The 23,143-nt window shown below is 35.7% G+C and overlaps 2 protein-coding genes across 6 annotated transcripts; one reads left to right on the top strand and one right to left on the bottom strand.

The window, feature by feature from the left end:
• Nucleotides 1-4,734: 4,734 nt before the first annotated feature.
• On the top strand, nt 4,735-10,247 carry LOC104225060 (eukaryotic translation initiation factor 6-2). Of its 2 annotated transcripts, none has more exons than XM_009776819.2 (8): nt 4,735-4,849; nt 5,580-5,630; nt 5,705-5,801; nt 6,169-6,254; nt 6,356-6,400; nt 8,616-8,746; nt 9,333-9,443; nt 9,769-10,247. In XM_009776819.2, exons 2-8 carry the CDS (start codon nt 5,621-5,623, stop codon nt 10,024-10,026), a joined length of 738 nt encoding a protein of 245 aa, XP_009775121.1. In that variant the 5' UTR covers nt 4,735-4,849; nt 5,580-5,620; the 3' UTR covers nt 10,027-10,247. The 2 variants fall into 2 exon arrangements, with proteins under 2 accessions (XP_009775121.1, XP_009775122.1); XM_009776820.2 differs by having other exon boundaries at nt 4,766-4,882.
• A 3,227-nt stretch (nt 10,248-13,474) lies between these two features.
• On the bottom strand, nt 13,475-22,741 carry LOC104225061 (ubiquitin-like-specific protease 2). 4 transcript variants are annotated; one of them, XM_009776821.2, is made up of 9 exons: nt 22,488-22,741; nt 20,519-20,623; nt 16,391-16,564; nt 15,377-15,686; nt 14,820-14,987; nt 14,599-14,730; nt 14,433-14,514; nt 14,249-14,362; nt 13,475-14,147 (listed from the first exon to the last, which is right to left on the bottom strand). In XM_009776821.2, the coding sequence occupies exons 1-9, from the start codon at nt 22,549-22,551 to the stop codon at nt 14,019-14,021; spliced, it is 1,278 nt and encodes a 425-aa protein (XP_009775123.1). In that variant the 5' UTR covers nt 22,552-22,741; the 3' UTR covers nt 13,475-14,018. The 4 variants fall into 4 exon arrangements, with proteins under 4 accessions (XP_009775123.1, XP_009775124.1, XP_009775125.1 ...); XM_009776822.2 differs by having other exon boundaries at nt 16,391-16,507; XM_009776823.2 differs by lacking the exon at nt 20,519-20,623.
• Between the last annotated feature and the right edge of the window lie 402 nt (nt 22,742-23,143).

The raw sequence follows: 23,143 nt of genomic DNA, 5'->3' as shown, positions 1-23,143 counted from the left end.
AAAGGCCTTTGACAGATTAGAATGATCCTTCATTAAGGAGACCTCCATGCCTTCAACTTTCCCACTGCCACCATCAACCTCATTATGTCCTGTGTTAGTTCATCCACCATCTCTGTCCTAGTAAATGGGGAACAGTCAAAACCCTTTAAGCCCACCAGAGGCATCAGATAGGGTGACCCTTTGTCACCCTATCTCTTCATAATGTTTATGGAAAGGCTCTTTAGGGCCATTGAGAGGAATGTCCAACAAAAGAAGTGGTCCCCCATTAGCATTAGAAGATCTTGCCCTAAGATATTCCACTTGTTTTTTGCTGATGATCTAACTCTGTTTGTTACAGCTAATCAGAGAAACTGTACCACAATCCTCAATTCCTTCAATCATGCTTCAGGTCAGAAGATCAATCTTAGCAAGTCCAGAGTCTTTTTCAGTGCTAATTGACAACCCCACCCAATGGAGTCCATCTCCAACAACCTTGCCATTCAGGCAACAGCCAGCTTTGGCAAATACCTAAGGTTCCCTATTTTTCACAAGAGGCCCACCCACAATGATTTCTAATTCATCATAGATAACCTGCACACAAAATTGGCTGGGTGGAAAACAAACATGCTAAATATGACTGGGAGGACTACCCTAGCAAAAGCCTCATTAAACACTATCCCTAACCATGTCATGCAAAACATCAAATTCCCCTCCAAAATATCCAAAAAGATTGATAAAATTCAAAGAAATTCATCTGGGGCACCACCTTAATCAAAAAAAAAAGATGCATCTTGTTTCCTAGGATACAATCACAAAGCCGAAGGCACAGGGAGGTCTAGGAATCCAAAAAGCAAATTTGAAAAACAAAGCCATCCATTCAGGATTGGCATGGAGGCTCTACCAGAACCTATCCTCCCTCTGGGCAAAACATTCATTGCCAAGCACTGTAACTGGAGGCACCCTCCAAAAAAGTCAAAATCAAGCACCTGACAATGCATCCTCAAAGGGAGAGAAACATGCATACAAGCCAAAAGATGGGTTTCCCACTCAGGAAACAGAGTCAGTTTCATCAACGACCCTTGGATCCCAAATCATCCTTCTATCAGATCCATGATCGTAGGCCCTCTTACACAAGAGGATCTATCCATAATAGTGGCATCAGTCCTTAACAGTGGGAATTGGGATTTCTCTACCATTTTCCTAAGCATTCCCCCCAGTATTAAAAATACCATTCTAAATACATTCATACCATCCAATCCTATAAAAGAGGACAGAATGATCTATGGAATCACCACCAAGGGCATCTTCACCTCAAAGTTAGCCTACTCCCTCCTAGAAAACTTTGCCCAACAAGACTGTGCAGACATAAGTAACAATTATTTATGGATTTGGAAACTGAAAGTATCAAACAAGATCAAATTCTTCTTTTGGCTCCTCTTCCACGATAGGCTCCCCACTGGAGCTTTCCTTCGCCATATTGGGATACATCTGGATCCTAAATGTTGCTTCTGTAATCAGGCAATTGAGACATTTGCTCGCATCTTCTTCGATTGCCCTAACACAAAACTATTATGGGGAAACCTAGTCTCAGAAAGTACCAATCCAACTCCAGGCCAGATCATCTCTTTCATTAGTTGGGATTGGCCCACCACATGGGCCTCCTTCAAAAATGTCATCAATTAGGAAGACCTACTCCCTTTCTGCTTCTGGCAGATTTGGCTTGCCAGAAACAATAACCTATTCAACAATAGGAAGGATATGGTTAATACAAAAGCTGCTTTGGCAAAAGCAACTGAGTACATTACCATATCGGTGGACATAACACCCAGAAAAGAGAAAACTATCTGGGTCAAATGGACACCCCCTCTAAACAACACATACAAACTCAACACGGAAGTGGCTGTAGTTGGGAACCCGGGAAAGGGAGGATTACAAATTGCTGAAGAAAGGTAGTTAACGCCTCTAGAAATCAACACAGACTCCACAGAGGTAATCAGAATGCTTAAGAATGGAAACCTTATTTTTGACTCACTTATCTTTGAATGCAGTTCAATCGTCCAAAGACTAGGAGACATGGTAGTGAAACACAACTACAGGGAGACGAACAAAGTTGCTGACCTACTAGCAAAGGAGGGTGCCAAGAAGGGCTTTTTTGATAATCTTTTTAACAACAGTTCCTTTGGTGTTTGCTACACATGTTTTTTGGGCAGACATCGCAAGAACTGCTTTCTCAAGACAAGTTTTGGACTGTAATAGTACTAACTATGCTCATAGCGAAAGGGAATTAGTATACCCCCTAGTAACAATGCTACTGTGCTCTACCCTAACAGATAGAACTTATAATGAATATTTGAAATGCACCCTTTAACCAAAAAAAATATTAGTTAATTTTGTTTTTTTAATTTTTAAAATAAAAAGTATGTTCATTCATTAAAATTCAAACAATATTATTGAGAACAGTAGAATAAAAGTTAAAATAAAAAATATTTCAAGAATAATAAAATATATATCTTCTATTATACTAGAAGGAGAGTAGTAGACAAAAATATTAAACAAAGTGCTAACAATTTTTTTATTAATAATGTAATAATGATACTAAATATTGGGCAATATAATAAAAAAATACAGAAGAAAAAAGTTATTCGATGACTATATAAGTCTCCTTTAATTTAATAGATATTCTATTATTGGGCATATCTTATTGACAAATAAGATGATAGTTAAAACTTATTATAACATACGATCTAATATGTTCAAATAAGCCCGAATTTAATTTAACTATTGCGCAAGTACGACTACTAGTAAATAAAAGCGTGTTGTAAGTTCAATATAAACGATCAGCTGTCACAGGTAAAAATAGCTAGTGACAAACAGTTTTTTACTGCATACGGTAAAAACATAAAGTTAAGCTCCATAAAATAAATTTGAGCATTACCTCCATGTGCAATTTAATTAGTTATTTAGTGTGAGTCTTTACTAGGGCTGCTTATCGGGCAGATTGTGCGGTTATTTACTCTTAACAGTTTGGCTAAACGGTTATCGGCTTTTAAATGTATTAATCCGCTAGCCACCGATAAATATTAGGCGGATTGGTATCGGTTTACCTCTTATCGGACGGTTTATCGGCCTAATTCAACCTATATTGTACGCTACGGAAAAATGACAGTAGAATGAGAGATAGTAGCAAGATAACATTTTTGGGGCATTTGCAACAATTTAAGGGCATAAATTCGAAGGTAGGTGGTATCATTGGCAAGATTTAAGACTTCATGTTAGCTAGATAGTACAATTTATCCATACGGATCAGATGGTTCTTCTCTGTTTGTTGTGGAAGCTTATTGCTTCCCCATAATCACGAGCATATACTAAAACAATATAATTTAATGTTAAAGTAGAGACCACAAGTTCAGATAAAATTTTCTATTTGTGAATTCATAATTCCAAATTAATAAGAAATTGAAAAATATAATATTACGCAGTCCACAAAAGAACATATCGGAATGTAAAAAAGACATCTTCATGCAGTTCATACTTTTCACATTTTCCTGACCTTTATCTAAACTGCCTGAAACAGAATTACAGAAGGGTCAAGAGTTTTTGTTTTTTTTATATTTAATATATATAAATAAAAATAAATTTTATATATATAATAAAAATAAATTATATATATATATATATAAATAAAAATTAATAATCCGTTAAGAAATAAATTTTAATATATATATATATTAACGGGTTAACGGATTATCCGTTAAGAAAATTAAATAATCCGCCCCCAAACCTATAAACCGTTAATAAAAAAAATTTAATCCACTTCTCATCCGTTAAGCCGTTAACTCGTTACTAGTAAGCCATTAAACTTCAGTTCAGTTTGGTTTTCGGTTTCGGATTGGTTTTGAACACCCTTAGTCTTTACGACTACCAAAAAGTAAATTTGGATATGAAAAATAGGAAGGGTTATGTTAAAAAGTGGATCATTTTGTTAAGGCATGCGATTTTTTGTGAAGTCAATCCTCTATATTTTTGTTTTTTCAGTTGTGTGCGCAATATTCACTTTGAAATTGAAGATTACTAATCGGACCTTTTTAGGCTGCACTGTTTCTCTTTCTCGGCAACTTCTCTCATTCGGTTGACAAAATTAGCCTCACTTTTCTTGATAAGCAAATTGCAGTTGACTAAGAAATGTAACAACTATTTGGGCTTCAAGTATTATTATATTATTTTCACATATATAGAGACCAGACATCGGTTAATTACTTACCACCAAGCTTATACTCGATAACTGCTGAGATTGCTAGTTTGTTTTTCGGAATCTTCACACAAATAGCAGTTGCTTATTTTTTCTTATACACTAATTATACATAATTATATATATATATATATATATATATATATTACACCCGTTGGCTATTTTTAGTTTAAACAATTGGTTGTGTAGCTATTTAGGTCAAATCAGGGGCAAGTGCGCATATAGCTATTCTTAGAAGTGTTGTTTAGAGATTAACCATTATTTATTTTGTCATAAAATTTCAACTAAAAATCTTAACTTCATGACAATTCAAGCTATTTTTATCCTGAAAAATTATATAAAAAAACTGAAATTCAGAGCACACAGGCTAATTCCTAAATAGTAACCCTTTAGAGTGGCTACTTGGTGTCATTTCTACGTTTTTCCATTCTATTTCAATTGGGCCCAGACCCAAACCTTTTTAATACTCCATTAGATATTAATTTGGGCCCACCTTGAAATAAAGTATCTATTTCTTCAGTGCCAATAAAATCACAGACAGCTACGAACTTTCAACGCTTAACCTCTCTTCAGCCGCCCAGTTCTCCTGCAAAATATCTCTCTGTTCGGCGCAATCCAATTGTAAAGTTCCCATCTTTCTCTCTTTCTCACGACGTAAAACCCTAATCCTGATCTTTTGCTGTAGAATACGAACTATGATTAGGGTTTCAGTTTTTTGTGTCTGGTCCTACTACATACAGAAGTATTTAACATATTTAATTTGAGTTCTTTTATTATCTCCTTTATTGTGATGATTTTTTGTTGTCTGGTGATTAATATTACTGGTTATTATTTATTTTTCGAATGAATGAACAAAAAAAAGAAGATTAAGTTCAAAGATTAAATTCCTAGCAGGCATCTGATTCCTAATTAGATGATTTTGTTGTCTGGTTATTAGTAACAGTGCTTACTTTTCGAATGAATATAAAAACATAGAAAATATTGAGTTCAAAGATGAAATATTTATATAGGTCTTGGCACGTAAATGTCTATTGAGTTTGTGATTCTTATTTATCCAAACGTCGGTTTTGCCAGAGTTGGTTTGAGATTGCGAGTTGGGTTCAAATTAATTTAATCAAGTATTCATAGTTCATATTAGCAGTTTAAGAACTTGATATTGAATATTTTCAACTTTAGTAAAATACACAGGAATGGTTACAGAGGATTCATAAAGGGAATGGTTACAGAGGATTCATAAAGCTGAACACAGCATAGTCGATTAATTGAATAGAATATATTATTGGAGAATTGTGTGTAGCTATCTTTCTTTTTCTTTGTTAACATATGTGTGTGTCATTTTGGCTATTGACAGGTCTTCCAAGCTCCTAACGATTCTTTATTTTCCAACTAGCAATGGCTACTAGTGAGTAATTAGTCGATTGTCAAATTGGATAATTCATTTAGGTTATTTATGTAATGATTCTAATATGATTGCAGGGCTTCAGTTTGAAAATTCATGTGAAATTGGAGTTTTCTCAAAGCTGACCAATGCTTATTGCTTGGTAGCTATTGGGGGTTCTGAGAACTTCTACAGGTTCCTTTTTTTGGCTCTTCGAATCATCAGTTGCTTAATATTGGAAAATTATTTAGTTTGAAACTAAAAGATTTGAAAAGGAAACAGTGGAGCTGCACTTTCAGAATTTCCTAGTGAAAACAGCGGAAATAAGAGAAAGATTGAATATTTACTTAAGCGAGGAGTGTGGAGAATGACAATGAAGAAAGTGGGAAAAAGAAAGGATTTGTGTGCCATCTTCCTAGATTTTTCCTTCTTCCCAATTTAGCACCTTTAAAAATTGACCCCTATGTCTTTATCACAAAAATAAAAGCTGTACCTCAATGTTTTAATCTAGTTTCCAGGTTCTCAACTCAGTGAAAATGATGTGATCTGTATTTTTTTCCAGCACCTTTGAGTCGGAGTTAGCAGGCATCATCCCAGTGATCAAAACCTCCATTGGAGGAACGAGGATAATTGGAAGACTCTGTGCTGGTATGTGACAACAACTCTGGCTATCTTGGAACTTTAAGGTCCGGTTGCCAACTGATCTTTATTGGAATAATAAAGTTCTCAATTTTCTGATCTTGTTGCAGGAAACAAAAATGGGCTTCTCTTGCCTCACACTACTACAGATCAAGGTAATTGTATAATCAACCATGGTGTAGATACATCTTCTTACTCGCGATACTGTGATCAACCATATATCTGTGCAAGTTTTTCATTTGTAAATCTTTGAGTTAGAGATTTGTAACTGGACAAGTATTCCCATATAGAAATCCATGTTTTATTTAGAATGGTGGTGACCGGGCTAGCTTAGGTTACATCTCCATTATTATTCCACTAGGTACCTGCCATATCCTGCTAACACAGGTACCGGTTAACTCTGCCCGTCGAGGCTCCGTGTTATCAATGTCGAAAAGCGCAAAAAGCTCTAAGTTCCGTTGGGGATTTATGCGCAAAGTGCAAATAAAACGTGGGCTTTAATGAAAAAAGGCGCAACTGGAGAAAAAGAAAAAATATTTATATGTAGTTTAAGACCAATACTTATAAGCATGAATAACAAATATATGGACAAAAAAATTGAAAACAATTACGATAAAGTGAAATATCAATTATTTAGTGTCACCTTTTCAGGATTACATTCACTGGCAAGGAAAAGTATGCCTTAGAGTCTTGATGCGATACTGAAGCGCCCACAAAGCGAGGCGAAGCTCTCAACATGTTTTGAGCCTCACTTCAGGGCTTAACCGTGCCTTTGACAACACTGCTAAGGCTTAGGCACATGGGAAGAAATCAGCTAGTGTTTTGTGTTTTTGCCCCCTCTGGGATTTGAACCTTGGTCTCAGAGGTTCGCACCCACTTCATTGACCACTAGGCATTAGGAAACACTTTTGGGTGCCTTTGTGTGTTGTATCATTGTTGGTTATGATGGCATGTCTTAGATTGCCGCTTATGGAGCTTCTTCTTGTGGTTTAATCATCTGTTACACATAGGTCACCTACATATGTTTTAGTATTTAGTACCTATATTTTTTCATCTTATGTATGTACTACCTTTCTTGGCTTATTTGTTTTGCATTTGGGTTTATGATAAGGACTTGGGTCATTTTGGATCAGCTGATTTCATATTGGAGAATTTAATAACAACTTTGATGCGTATGTTAAATAACAACAACGCCTCAGTGCCAAACAAAATTAGGATAGGCGATATGAACCCTCATTTCTTTATTTACGGTCAACTCATATCATCATCATGCAAAAATTGATGCCTATGTTAACCTTGCAATATGTAGAAGTTTTATATCAAAATAAGGGTTTCAGATACCCACCTAAATTGAAGGAAATATGAATCCATTAAATGTTGTAAAGATGCTTCTGTCTTAACTATTAAAGTTGCAACTTGTTGTATTTGTGCAAATGGATTTGTTTTGAATCGCTTTGTCCAAAATGAGCCTTTGAGAAACTTTATTATGTCACATGTTACATCCATTTATGCGGGTTAGGAAGGAAAAGAGTATTAAGGAAGTTTTGGCTACAGCATTGCAGGCCTTGAACTCTTGCTCTAGGCTTGAGCCTGTCTGGTGACTGCAAAAATCATATTAACTAGACAGTTTAAACAATGTGTAGCTCGTCTTTGTGCAAATGATACCAATTTAGCTATTTACTTTGAGTTGTACGTTGTAACTATCTTTGGGAAAACAATACTGCCTTGATAAGTTGCCTATCAGAAAAGCTGCCTTGATAAGTTATTTTAACTTCACTATTTGAATCCATATCAATGTACATTCTGGGAGTAGTTTTTTGGAGGACTTATTATTCACACTCGAGCTCTCCTGCTGTGTGCTGTGTGTGTTTTCAAGCAATAAGACTGCTTGCTAAACACCACGGCTGACGAAGTGCCCCATACCCGCACTAAGTGGTAACCTGAGATAATAGTTACATATTAGCTCATTCTGGGATTCCCTTTCTAGTTGCCCCCACTGTGGTTCTAGGATGCATGAAACAAAGTGTTTTTAGGATCTTAACAATTGGCTAGATTCACCGGGAGAAGACAGCACTTTCTGTTTTAGTTACTTGGGAGGTAGTGCGAGCATTTCCAATGATGTATGATTGAAGATGATTGTGTGATTATTATTCCTTTAAATAATAGTTGATCAACGACAATAGTAAAGATATAAAAGCGTAAAAAGAAACTTCAACAGACCAGCGTTTAATTATCACTCGATAATCCCATGCTCATTAGTGGTACAGAGGTGTTGTGTGATATACAACTTTTCCCCACTAAAGTTGAATTGACTGTCTGCTCACATCTTTGACTTTGGTTCTGCCTTTTTATTTATGTTTCTGCTGGAAGAACTTCAGCACTTGAGGAACAGTCTGCCGGATGGAGTTGTGGTTCAGCGCATTGACGAGCGATTATCGGCCCTGGGGAACTGCATAGCATGCAATGATCATGTTGCTCTTACGCATACAGACCTTGACAAGGTAATCAATCTGTTGGCTACTTTCCGCTACAAATTGGTATGGTGTTGTATAGATCTCTGGTATTTATTCCCGTCCCTGTTTATAAATGACAAGGCATAAGTGAACGTTATATCTTTTGGAAGCACGTGGTTATCCATTCACTGGCGTCTTGTCTATAGTTTGTTTTATATAGAGAACTGAACAACTCTCTTTAGTTTAAGCAAGTTAATCCTCGTCATGTAATACTGCATCAGTGTGTTGTTTCAATGTTCATGAATGTGCAACAGGAGAATTTTCTTACAAATTTTAGTCCTATTACTGCAGTACAGTTTACACTATCTATAAAATTTCTCGGCCTTCTTTATTTTGTGCTAAACTTTGTTTATGGAAAAAGGTACATGTTTCGGTACTCCTAGTTAAGTGTTATCCTCATTTTAGCCCTAAGCCCTCATCCTTTACTTTTCCTTTTTCTATCCTATTGTTTTACCTCAACCAACGCAGACTCACTACATTATTGTCATAGAGCTTTAGTTGGTGCCACTTTACTCTTATTATTATTGATTAATGGGGTACGGTCACCTAAGATTGTCAAATGTTATTTTATCAGGAAACTGAAGAGATGATTGCCGATGTTCTTGGTGTGGAAGTTTTTAGGCAGACAATAGCAGGGAATATTCTTGTTGGTAGCTATTGTTCTTTCTCAAACAGGGGAGGCTTGGTAAGTATACATTCTTAAAGGCTTGTCAAAAAAGTTTACATTCTTAAATGGAGGGAATGGGTGATGTTTGAACATACCTGGTGTATACACCAATGATTGAGTAACATGTGTTAACGTCCACTTGTATCATTAAGTCATATTTAATTGATGTGCATTCTCATCTCAGTTTGTCGCTTACCCGTGATAAATTAATCTGGTTTAGTGTAAACATCGGGTGTTGGGAGTATTTGTCCATGTGATGACTGCTGCTGTTACAGGTCTGGGGGCTAAACTAGAAATGTGTTGTTTTGTTGCCTCATTTTGCTAAAACTTCGTGCTGGAGCAGGTACATCCTCATACGTCCATTGAAGACTTGGATGAACTTTCAACTCTCCTTCAGGTTCCTCTTGTTGCGGGAACAGTGAATCGTGGCAGTGAAGTGATAGCTGCTGGATTGACTGTCAATGACTGGACTGCCTTTTGTGGCTCAGACACTACTGCTACAGAGTTGTCCGTTATTGAAAGCGTATTCAAGTTGAGAGAGGCTCAACCTAGTGCTATTGTTGATGAGATGAGGAAGTCATTGATCGACAGTTACGTTTGAGTTATATGGTTCAAGTTGCATGTACTTCAGAGTTGTGTGTGACAGTATGACCTACTGCTTTAATTTTGTGTTTCCTGTGTTAAAATGTCTTACTTGATAATGCACAGATTTATGGTCAATCTTAATGGCGATTTCCAATTTTCAAGTGTATAATGCAGTACACTATCCAATTAAGGATCATTTGATATGGAAGTATAAGAAAATTTAATTCCCTTATAAAATTTCGTTATGTAGCATTTGGTTTTGGGTACAAGATCTTGCAATAACTATAACTTATTCTCCGTACTTGGTATTAGATTTCGCATAATAAGTTTTAGAGAGTTTAATAGGGGAAAGTGAACGCTATAATACTAACTTCGGTGGTATAATTTGGGAGCGGATTTGCTCCAGTGAAAATTGCTCAGGTAATATTCAATAGTGGACTTGATGCATGTGTCCAGAAAAGATTAAAGGGACTAGATTCATTCTTCTTTACTCATAATATTTATTTTTATTAGAAAGGTAAAATAAATAAAATGGAGCCCTATTTTTATTTTCATTTACCTTCTTTTTGTAAATAAAATTCACGATTAAAGAATAACATTCTCATCAAATTATTGCCACTTATTTGTTTTTGTTTTTATTTTACCCTATTTCAGTAAAAAATAAAAAATTGTAATCAAACAAAAATCAACTCTTTCAAAATTATTCCCGCTAGTTTAATTTATTTACCTTTTTATGTAAATGAAAACACTTAAGGAATAAATGTTCTATCAAATCATTTCTGTTGGACTTTCTCTATTTGTTTTCTTAACCATTATTTTAATACAAAAGCTTTTCCGTCTGCTCATTTTATGTTTTATACAACTCTGTAAAATTTGTTCTCACTTGTTTGTTTCATTTTATTTATTTTATCTTTTTAAAATAGAAGCAAAATTAAAGATGTAGTCCTTCAAATGTTTTCTGGACACATGGCAACCATCAAGCCCACTATTAAAGATTACCGGAGCAATTAACGTAAAAATTGCACGGGGCGCCCTATTTTGTCGCCCCCATTTAACCTATACCCATTTTTTAAAAAACTTTTAACTTGTACCCACTTTTTAAACAACTTCAGCTCTCTTTCTCCTCCTCTCCCTATCTCCTCCTTCTCCTCCTCAAAGTTATATCCCAACGCAAGACCAAATACATGCTATTTACCATGAATTAACCAGTAACATGGTTTCAAGTAAAAAGAAAAAATATATTATAATTTGTTTCTATTTGCCGAAGGCATTGACAAACAAAGTTATCTGATTGGCCAATTTTTGTACTGCGAAAGGTCATCCTAAACTGGCCCTAAATCACCTTCGTCAAAGAAGTTTATTAGCTTCTGCTGAACTGTGCAAAGGATATGAACTGCATGTGCAGAGAAATATGATTATAGCTAACTACATAAGTACATTGGCTGCAACATCGTTTAGCACTCTATCTGGTGAAATGCTGAACAATTAGGTTTAAGTTAACTGGACCGAAAGAGCAAAAAGTAATAATCTTTCAATCATTCTTGCATTCTCACATGTCAAGTCTGGATATAAATGACGCGGACTCAAGGAGATGGAAGCTCTAGAGCTGAAGCTTACAAATAAAAACTTAGAGCTTACAAACAAAAACTTCAGCTCTAGAGCTGAAGCTTACAAACAAAAACTTCAGCTCGATAGTTAAAAAATAAAAATTTCAGCTCTAGAGCTGAAGCTTACAAACAAAAACTTCGCCAGTTACAAACAAAAACTTCAGCTCTAAAGCTGACAGTTACAAAACAAAAACTTCAGCTCTAGAGCTGAACTTCAGGCCCGGCTACTAGAATGATGAAGTTTTGCGCGATTGCTTTTGCTACTTCAGCCCCGTATGCTGAAGTTATGCGAAAAAGCGGGTACGCTTGCAATTTTTTTTGCAAAGCGGGCACATGTTAAAACGTGACACAAAAAGCGGGTATAAATGCAAATGCCCCGCAATTAACACTGGAGCAAATCCACTCCCGTATAATTTAGACATGTATTTACGCATTAATTTATATGACAGAGAATGTGAGGTAAGAATATGTATTAGCAATAATCCTTGATATTATTAATCTGTAAATCAGACGATCCCTTAGTGTCATTATTTCTGTTGGCTAGAAATTTTTCTGAAGATGACTTGCAAGTGAAAACTTACGAGCTTAGACTGTGGCTAAATTTGTAGTGATGCAAACTTATCGATGTTTGTAGTTCCATTTGCTAGTAAATATATTATATTATTATTCTAGTAATAATCTCCATCCATCCAGCTTTATACTTGCATTCGGGGGCGTAAACCCCCATTTCCTTTCCCCAATTTTGAAGGTAACCAAATTGAAGATAACCTTCCGTTTAATTCACCGTGGAAGAGAAACCCATTAGAAAAGGGCGTCATCCGACACCAATTCACAAATTTTTCACTATATATAAAAATAATATTTTTAGAAAAGCATGTAAATTCACACTGTTCTTACAGCGCTTAAAAATATTCCAAAGTAAAGCCTTAAAATCACCATAGTCCTAGACCTAAACCACTTCACAACCGTATTGTGAAAATAGGCTGACATCACTTGAACAAAATCTTGTGTATGCTATTACTAATTCACTTGCATTCACTTATTTCTATCTAAACTAGAGTTGACAAATGGACAGGTCGGATTCAGGTTGAAAATGAATTAGACAAAACGGGTAAAATACCCAACCCATCCATATTTAGTAACTATTGAGAATGGATTGAGTGTCAGATAATATGAGTATTATCCTTATGGCCTCTCGAATATCGTCATTGTTGAGGGAGTCATAGCCTCAATATCTGTTGTCAAAGCGACCATCTCAAAAAAAGAAAAGAAAAAAAGAGAGGCTAAATTGAAGTCTTGGGTTCTAAGAGATGCGTATTATTATATACTTCTTCCAATGTAGGTATATTGTCTTCTAACTGTTTTACATCTGAAATATTCAAAGATAATTTATAATATTCCAACCAGTAAATTCCCTCTATATATTGCTCCACTAAGTAAAGACCTAAAAGGACACAAGTGCGATAGCAAGGGTTTGAGTAATCTATATAGCAAGGGTTTGAGTGAAAGTAAACTTACAAACTGAATATAAATCACAAATAATTCAGTGACACAGTGTGAGAAAAGAAAAATTGTTTTTGTGTGGAATTAAGTGGAATGATTTTGAACTGATCCAAACCGCAAAAGTGATGGTTCAAAGAGAAGTGCGATATGAGGAATATGAAAATGATAGCAACCATTTAGAATTGACCAATTATGAAGGTTACTTGAATCATCTCTCATCTTGCTTCTACATTGTCCCAAATACAGACTGCAGTACACCATTTAAGGGGCAAAAACAAATGCAAAACTGTCTCTTTTTTTTTGTTTCCACCATCAAGAAATAATACCCATGTCATGCTTTTTACGAAATCATCATCAGTCAACTGGGATCAGAATAAAAAGGAAAACGATCCAAGGGTAACCCATAGATATGAACAAACAACCCAAAAACTCCTAATCATCCTACGTCAGTACTAATTCATTACATAGCAGCTCCAAAAAATTAATAATTAAGAATTCTTACAATGTACTAGTAAAAGCTCACTCCATAAAGGAGAGTAGCAGCAGCAGCTAGCTTTCCACAGCCCTAAAAAGCAAAGGCGCAGATGATAGCAGCAATTGATCCAAAGGCCATATAGGTGTTAAAGTTCAATGAAGCACAATTGAACAAGTAGGGGTAGCAGGAGCTTCAACTTCTGGAACTGGGATCTGGAGGAGAATGATCCATATTTGAACCCATTTTATCCAATTTTTATACAGGATTATATGGATTGATTGATATTTGAACCCGTTTTATACAATTTTTATAAAGGGTTATATGGAAATGGATTGATCCATATTTGACCCAGTTTAAATAAATTAATTATCCTCCCATTTTTAGTTGGGAGGGTTGGATGGATAATTGCTTATTTTGCAAGCACTAATCTAGACACACTACATCTCCGTCATCTAGGAGGCATTCATCAGAATCAGAAGTACTCGTAATAGTAGATTGCAGTTCTTGGCAAAAGCATTCCAACCGTTCAAGAGTAAACCAGTCTTCTGTCATCTATAAAGCAACACCAAATTGCAAAAAGCATCCAGTTATAACAAGGATTATGTAATTTCTAGAAATGTAAGAGTGTGAAACTTTCGTAGAGAGGAACTTACAAAGTAAGGGTAACCCTTCGAGATGCTAAAATTTTCTGGAGCACTCTCTAAGAAGAGGTTTATGTAGTACAAAACAAAATTGCCACAGTCTTCATCATTTCTCTGCTGCGGAACCTGAAACCTTTTATATGAGTATGGCATTGCAAAAGCACCGAGATTAGACAACGGCACATAATATTGTCACCTTTGGAATCATTAGAGGGATTTTCCTTATCTGGTCCTTGGTTTCTGGCCTGTGCTCTGCTTTGAATATGTCTATAACAAATCTGCAACGAAAACACTGCTATCTTAATGGATTATAATTTCAAAGTAAGCCCAGAATGGAACAGTGGGCTGAGAGAAAGAAATACTTTCTGATCCCAGGTTCAAGTCTCTCAGGATTTGCCATCTGCAAAGAATCAAGCAACAACATGCAAGGACTTCTTGCTTTAGATTGTAAACTTTCATCAAGGTGACAAAAGATCAGGAGACTCCAGTGACCCCTGCCAATGTGGGAACTCAGTCTATAGAGACATCTAAATTGTAGAATTCTACATAATCATACAGCTAGTACATATGAAGAAATACTTACCACATAACAATGGGAACAAAAATATACTTTTTTGAGAATATGTTCTTTTTTGTAATCCAATTCAACACCTTAGCTTTGTGAGAACGTTCTGAGTACAAGGAGAACCACAAGCTGTCAAGGTATGTAAATGAGTTCTTCCTATCTTCTGGATGCCATTTCCATATGCTCCTATAAAAAACCCCAAAAGTTAGGCTCACAAGAGAAAGTCATAAGTCATGGTGTTCTTGCACTCTGTTTGTTCCATAAATTTAGGAGAGGGTAAAGGAGAGAAAGTTCATTGGTAGTATTCATCATTCACCTCCGATTGTTTGAAACAGATGGAAAGGAAGTAATATACTTCCTCCTTCCGTCCAATAACGGAGGGGCTAAAAAAGCAGACTTGGAGGGGCGCCAACCTCTCTATATTTACTTCTCTTCATCTTTTACTTCCTTACCAAACAAGAGAAATAACCTTTTAAATCTTTTTTTTTAACTTACCCATCACCAACCTTTTCTCACCCCAACCAAACATAGTGTCAGATTAGGACATTTAAGGAAAAAAAGTCATAAAAACTTACTCCAAGTACCGCTCAAACTTCCATGAGCCTAACCCCTTTTGACTGTTGTTCCTCCTTGATTGACCATGAAAACGAGAAGTATGCTTTGGGATAACTTCAGAATACCTTGTATCAGCTGTTATCTTACTTTTCCGTCTTTTTTGCGAACGTGCACGTGGTTTAAACTGCGAACAACAAGAAGCTTGCTCTGGGATAACTTCAGAATGACTTGTATCAGCTGTCACCTTACTTTTTCGTCTAAGTGCACGTGATCGTGGTCTGATCTGTGACGTACTTGGGAGTTCCGTATTAATCCTTTCCTCATCAGTTGCTGGGGTGGTAAATTAAGATATCAGCTTTGCAACTTTGAAATAATTAGCACAACGTTGATTTCCATGCTCTAGGAGGGGGAAACAATGTTGCTCCTTCCCACTTCTCTTTTTCTTTGATCAGGTAAAGTTAGACTTCATAAAATAAGCATCCAAGGGATGCGACAGAGTACAAAAAAGGCATTTTATCTTCCTTATTAAATGGTTTGTTATCTAAGACACTGTTTTCACTATTTTGATATCTTATGTTCTTCTCAACTGATTTATTCGTATGTAAAAGAAAAAAGGACCTGTAAAAAATTAGGATAGAACTCAGTGAACAATGATAGTAGCAGGCAAACAGACAATATACGGTATTAATGTGCCAAGAAATCGTAGGGGTGAAAAAGTGAAAATTACAAGATTATAAGGACTGGAATGTACCTTACCCAAGAACATAGAGGATCTTACACCAGAAATCCTAATTTAACTCTCCGTTAGATAATCCTTTTTGTCCCAAACTTATATCAAATGCAGGTCTTATTTAAGTGTTGATCCGAATTTGAAGAAAACTAAATTTACAACAAACCATATAGACTACATGAAATGAATAAAGGTGCAGACAAATGCTTATTCCAATGTTAATAGACTAGAATCCTTAGAAATAAATATACACAAGTCAGCAAGCTGATCAAACAAATGTAATGTTGCAGGGTATTAGTAGTACCAGAAGATTGTAGTCCTCCCTTTGATCTTTGCCGCCGAGGGACATTTTTACGCAATGAGCAGTATTGATTGAAGCTACTTGTTTCTTCAGGTACATGGATGCCTTTTATGTTTTGATCTGCATGAGTATGTATATCGGCTTGCTGATGATTCACAATTTCAGGGGCAGAAGATTCTACAACAAACCAAGCAATCGAATCGCCAAATAAACTTTGTGATCTCATACTAAAATGAACACATACTACAAGGGACTCTTACAAAATTTCGGGGATTATTTTTCTATCAAAGTTCACATCATAAAAGCACAAAATGATGTGGAAAAGACCTAGATATAAAGTATCCATTTTCATGGACTCAAAGACTACTTAAAAGAGTCATTATACCAGGTGTTGCGAAAAACTAAAAACTTACTCATACAGATATAACTAGTACAAGCTAAGTTGCTTTGAGAAAGGTTTTCATACTTCCTTCGAATGTCATGAACAATAAAACCATAGAAACTAATGATGCTTAGATTGAAATAACAGTAAAATTTAGACACTTCTTATAGAAGAAAAATGAGAGGAGACCAACTTCATTTTCCATCCCAGTCCCAAAATAAGAAGGTTTGTTTAGCGTTTTTCTGTGGCCGATTTTAGTCTGTGGACTCGAAACGTCTAACTTCATGTTTTTTTATCCCGATATAGTTGTTGCATCCTTCTGCTTATAAAATGAACACAAGTAAAATATCAATTTACAATTCCCCCACCTTAAGCATCCTATAAACCTTTCTGCAAACTCTGTAGCTTGATGAGGCAAGAAAGCAGGCAGGGTTAAATTTTTTTTAAAAATAAAAATATATTCCAACTAGCTCAAGCCCACTGTCACAAAGGTGTAGTTGGTGTGATGGTACCTTGCACCCACTAACTTAAACTTCAGCATCTGCCTCTGTTTAACATTGTTGCTTTAAGGTTATAAGGTACAACAGAAGCATCCAGTTTTTTTGAGGGAAATGACAAGTGAAGAAGTTTATATAGGGTGATAGTTGTTTAACTCGATTGCTTTTGACAGACTAAATTGACTACTTTCCTCTAAATGAAGTTTCATGTATTTGGTGCATTTGCAACAACATAATGAATGCATTCAGAATTAAGTTATATTTTCTATCAATCAATCAACTAAGCCTCAACTTCAAACTAGTCAGTGTCGATTATACGACGAATCTTTTATATCCATTCCGGTCCATTCATTCCAATACTCAAGAATTTGTCCCAAATGAGACAATTAGGAATTTTCTAATACTGTAGTTTTTTCTAATCTCACACTTATCCTACACTACACTGACATCAAATCTTTAATTAAACTAAAAATTCTCTGTAAAGCATGAAACTTAATGTAAGTGTAACAACAACTGAGTCCTATTTTTAACTCCCCCCCCCCCCCCATATGTTATACTCTTTCTTTTTTTAGACTATCCCAAAAGAGATTGATACCTTTCTATATTTGGAAAACAATCTAACTTTGAACTTCTCATTTTACCCTTAATGAGATGATTTATGAAAACACAAATATATTTTTTTTATAAGGTAAATAATAAACACACAAAAACACATTTTTCCGAGAATATGTTCTTTTTTGTTACGGAAAAGGATCAAAAATGTCCTTGAACTATTGAAAAAGGTTTTAAAATACCCTTCATTCACCTATTGGTCTAAAAATACCCCTCCATCCACCTTTTTGGTTCACATATTCCCTTTGACCGTTAGGTCAATGTTGAATTAAAAATAATAATTATTTAAATTCCACATGGCAACTTCTTATTGGCCAAAATTAAAACATCTAACACATTAGAAAGACCCACCCATATCTACCAGTTTTTCATACTAACCCGCTTCAAATACTAACCCGACCCAAACAAAAAGTTCAACTAAAAAAAAGAGGCCCCAAAATCTACCAAAACCGTGACATAGAAAGTTATATGATTTCAAAATCTACAAAGTATATCACTACCAACTCGTCGCTACATCAAGTGAGCTCCAAGAAGATTGATATCTTTCTCCTAGTTGTTCCAAAAAGGTTAAAATCCAGTTCCTCAATGCTTGGAAATGCAGAATATCCGGAAGCACCTACTTGGGAACTTACTCATATAAGCTCTTTACTAGCACCGCGTCGTTTAGGAAGAACAAATTGGTAATGTTGCCACGCGGGGGCGTCTTTTTTATTTTGAACTTTTTATTCGGGTCAGGTTAGTGTTGGGGCGGGTTAGTCCGAAAAAACGAGTAGATATGAATGAGTCTTTCTAATAGGTTAGATGTCTTAATTTCGACCAATAACAAGTTGCCACGTGGAATTTAAATAATTATTTTTAAAATTCAGCATTGACCGATGAAGGATATTTTTAGATCTTTTTCAATAGTCCAGGGGCATATTTGACCCTTCTCCATTTTTGTTATCCAATTCAACACCTTAGCTTTGTGAGATCGTTCTGAGTACAAGTAGAACCACAAGCTGTCAAGGCATGTAAATGAGTTCTTCCTATCTTCTGGATGCCATTTCCATATGCTCCTATACCCCCCCTCCCCCCCCCTCCCCCCAAAAAAAAAAAGTTAGGCTCACAAGAGAAATTGATAAGTCTTGGGTTCTTACACTGTTTGGTTCCATAAAGTTGAGGAGAGGGTAAAGGAGAGAAAGTTCATTGGTAGTAGTATTCATCATTTCCTCCTTTCCATCCAATCTTGGAGGGCCGCCGACCTCTCTACATTTACTTCTCTTCATCTTTTACTTCCTTAACAAACAAGATAAATAACCTTTTTAATCTCAATTTTTGCTTACTCTTCAGCAACCTTTCCTCACCCCAACCAAACATAGAGTTAGATTACAAAAGTACTCCAAGTAGCGGTCAAATTTCCATGAGCCTAACCCCTTTTGACTATTGTTCCTCCTTGAACCATGACAGCAAGAAGTAGCAGTGGGATAACTTCAGAATGCCTCGTATCAGCTGTTATCTTACTTTCCACCTTTGACGTGAACATGGCCGTGTTTTGAACTGCGAACAACAAGAAGCTTGTGTGGCATAACCTCAGAGTGGCTTGTATCAGCTGTCACCTTACTTTTTCGTGTTAGTGCACATGATCATGGTTTGAACTGCGACATACTTGGGGATTCCATATTAATCCTTTCCTGATCAGTTGCTGAGGTGGAAAATTAAGATATCAGCTTTGCAACTCTGAAACTATTAGCACAACATTGATTTCCATGCTCTAGGAGGGGGAAGCAACATCGCTCCTTCCAACTCCCTTTTTCTTTGATCAGGTATAGTTAGATTTCATTCAATAAGCATCCAGGAGATACTGAGTACAAAAAAGAGGCTAGCTCCTGTACATTATTAACTCCTATCTAAAAACTCAATGCTCCTTCCCATTCACAAATCTTGATATGGAAAATCTGAGTAAACAGATATATGACCTTCAAGGTTAGAATGGATTATAGCATTGGGCAGTAGCTTAATCATTGCTTTGACAGTAAATTGAAGAGAAATAGCCTGCCACATCACCCACCCTCCACACAAGAACCCAACCCTCTCTATAGAAGTTGCAAGATTGATGGGAAGTTTCTTATCTTCCTTGTCAAGTGGTTTGTTATCTGATACATCGGTTTCACTATTTCGATCCATTATGTTTTGTGATTTGTTCTTATCTAAAAGGGAAAAAGGTAAAAGAAAACAAAAAGTTCTACTAAAATTAGGATAGAACTCAGTGAATCTACGACAGCAGCAGGCAAATAGATAATACACTGTACTAATGTGCCAAAAATCGTAAGGGTGAAAAGTGCAAATACAAAATTATAAGGACTAGAAATGTACCATACCCAGAAAATGTTTAGAATATTATGCCAGAAATCCAAATTTAACCCTCCATTAACCTAACTCTTTTTGTCCCAATCTTATATCAAATGTCGGTCTTATTTATGCGTTGATCTAAATTTGAAGAAAACTAAATTTACATCAAACTAAATAGACTACATGAAATGAATAAAGGTGCAAACAAATGTTTATTCCAATGTTGAATAGACTAAAATCGTCAGAGATAAAGATACACAAGTCAGCAAGCTGATCAAACAATATGTAAAGATTGCAGGGTATTAGTAATACCAGAAGTTTGTAGTCCCCCCTTTGATCTTTGCTGTCGAGGGACATTTTTATGCAATGAGCAATTTCCGGATTGCTGATGATTCACAATTTCAGGGGCAGAAGATTCTACAGCAAACAAGGAATCGAGTCGCCAAATAAACTTTGTGATCTCGTACTAAAAATGAAACATACTACAAGGGACTCTTTCAAAATCATGGAGATTATTTTCCTATCAAAGTTCACATCATTAAAGCACAGAATGATCTCGATAACACTTGGATATGAAGTGTCCATCTTCATAGACCAAAATGGAGTACTTAAAAGGGTCACTATACGAGGTGTTACCGAAAACTAAAAACTTATACAGATATAGTACAAGCTAAATTGCTTTCAGAAAGGTTCTCATACTTCCTTAAATGTAAAATGCGAGAAGACCAACTTTATTTTCCTCTCGAGTCGCAAATAAGAAGGTTTATTCAGTGTTTTTCTGTGGCTCATTGTAGTCACTGGATCGGAAACTTCTAACTTCACATTTATTTATAAAGATGCAGCTTCATTCCTCTGCTTATGGAATCAACAGTTTTTTTCTAATGGAATCAAAAGAAATAAAATATCAATTTACAATTCCCCCATCTTAGGCATCCTATAGACCTTTCTGCAGACTCTGCAGCTTAGGAGGCTAGAAAGCAGGCAGGGGGGGATGTAAGTAAGTGGCAGTGGGAGTGCAGCTTAGCCTCTACATGTTTAGTCAAAAAAATTCAAAGAATATATATTCACTACTAAGCCTACACCCATTATCATAAAGGCATAGTGGGTGTCACGATACTAGCACCCGCTAACTTGAACTTCAGCATCCACCACTGTTTGACGGTGTTTCTTTAATGTTAAGGTACAATAGAAGCATCCAATTCTTTCGAGGAAGGAGTTACATATGGAAGGACAAGTGAAGAAGTTTATAGGGTGATATGATTGTTGGCTAACTTGATTGCTTTTGAAGGTCTAAAATGGCTCCTTTCCTCTGAATGAAGTTTTGTGTATTGGGTGCATTTGCAACAACATAAGGAATGTATTCAGAGCTAAGTTATACTATCAATCAACTAAGCCTCAACTTCAAACTAGTCAGTGTTGATTATACAACGAATCTTTTTATATCCATTCCATATTTAGGTCCATTCATTCCAATACTCAAGAATTTGTATCAAATTGAGACAAATTAGTAATTTCCTGATACAACGTTTTTTCTAGTGTCACACTTATCCTACACTACGCTGACATTCAAATCTCTAGTTAAACTAAATTACTCTCGGTAAAGCATGAAATTTAATGTAAGTCCTACTTTTAAATAATCATCTCAAAAAAAAAAAAAGTCCTACTTTTAAATAAACGGTACTCCTTCCATCCCAACTTATGATATTCTTTCTTTTTCAGTATGTCCCAGGAAAGAATGATAACTTTGTATATTTGAAAAATAATTTAACTTTGAATTTCTCAATTTATCCCTAATAAGATGATTTATAGCCACACAAATATATATGGCTTGTTTTAGATCACAAGTTTCTAAAGTCTTTTTTTTCTTAAACTTTGTGTCTAACAAAAACAACATATCCTTTCCTCAAAATCATTTTTTTCTTTTTTTCTTCTAAAAGCTTGACCAAACCCTTCAACTTTGAAAAGAAATACTTTTTTCTTAAAAAAAGAAAAAAAATTTTGCCTTTGAAGAAACTTGGCCAAACAGGCTATTAGCTAAGTCCGCATAAATTCTACTATTATACTTTAAAAAGCAATTTCAGAACTTGCCCAACTAAAGTTACAAACTTTATTAGGAAGTTGATTAGCTGTTCTAGCAACGCAAATAAACGTGATTCCGATCAAGCCCTAGTTCACCCGATAATTGAGAGAAAAGAAATCCTTTTCTTTTTTTACAACTACAAGGTGAAAATTAAAACCTTCTCACTGGAAGATAGAAGAAGAAGATTGAGTGAAGAGGTACCTGAAGGGTTAAGAAGGGTGCTGTTAGTGCTCTTTGCCGTCCCTCGACGCTTGCGCTTCGACATTGTTGTTGCACTATTTCCGACTGAGTTTCACCTGGCTTTCGATGGAGGAAAGACCAAATACCATAGGATTGTCAAATGTATTCAATGAAACAGCCTCTCTAGCCCATCGGCTCTCTGCCCCATCGGCCACCAAAGGTAAGTGTGGGTGCACACTATCCTCCAACCTTGTTGTTGTCGTTATTGTTGTCAAATGTATTCAATTTAGAAGTTTTAAATTACAAAATAGCATGATCTTGCCGTTGTTGGGATTAATTATTCAAAAATAGTCGGTATTTGCCAAATCATTAAAAAATAATCATTATTTTGCTGCAACAAAGACCGGTCCAGCATAATATACAAGAGTTCGGTGCACCTGTATATGAACTTCCAGCATATTATGCTGGACCGGTATACTTTGCTAGCTCCAGTATAATATATTAGAGACTGGAGCACCGGTGCTCCAAACTCTAGTATATTATGCTGGACCGGTATATTATACTGGAATTTCAGTATATTAGACTGAAGTTCCAGTATAATATGCTGGAATTCCAGTATATTATACTGGAGTATTTTTTCGGATTTTGAACAGTATTTTCGTTCAAATTTATCTTTA

The sequence above is a fragment of the Nicotiana sylvestris genome, chromosome 2 (genome assembly GCF_000393655.2).
Source record: "Nicotiana sylvestris chromosome 2, ASM39365v2, whole genome shotgun sequence".
NCBI classification, from domain to species: Eukaryota; Viridiplantae; Streptophyta; class Magnoliopsida; order Solanales; family Solanaceae; genus Nicotiana; species Nicotiana sylvestris.
Note: the sequence above shows the minus strand (reverse complement) of the source record. Positions and strands in the feature narration are given on the sequence as shown.

Excerpts from the sequence above, each read along its gene's own strand:
- LOC104225060 (XM_009776819.2), top strand. Across the intron at positions 6,255-6,355 it reads AATTGGAAGACTCTGTGCTG|GAAACAAAAATGGGCTTCTC; the intron begins GTATGTGACAAC and ends ATCTTGTTGCAG. Across the intron at positions 9,444-9,768 it reads TCTCAAACAGGGGAGGCTTG|GTACATCCTCATACGTCCAT; the intron begins GTAAGTATACAT and ends GTGCTGGAGCAG.
- LOC104225061 (XM_009776821.2), bottom strand. The coding sequence starts at position 22,551 with ATGTCGAAGCGCAAGCGTCGAGGGACGGCAAAGAGCACTAACAGCACC. Across the intron at positions 16,565-20,518 it reads GGGGGGACTACAAACTTCTG|AATCTTCTGCCCCTGAAATT; the intron begins GTATTACTAATA and ends GGTTTGTTGTAG. Across the intron at positions 15,687-16,390 it reads GGGAGGACTACAATCTTCTG|CAACTGATGAGGAAAGGATT; the intron begins GTACTACTAATA and ends TTACCACCCCAG.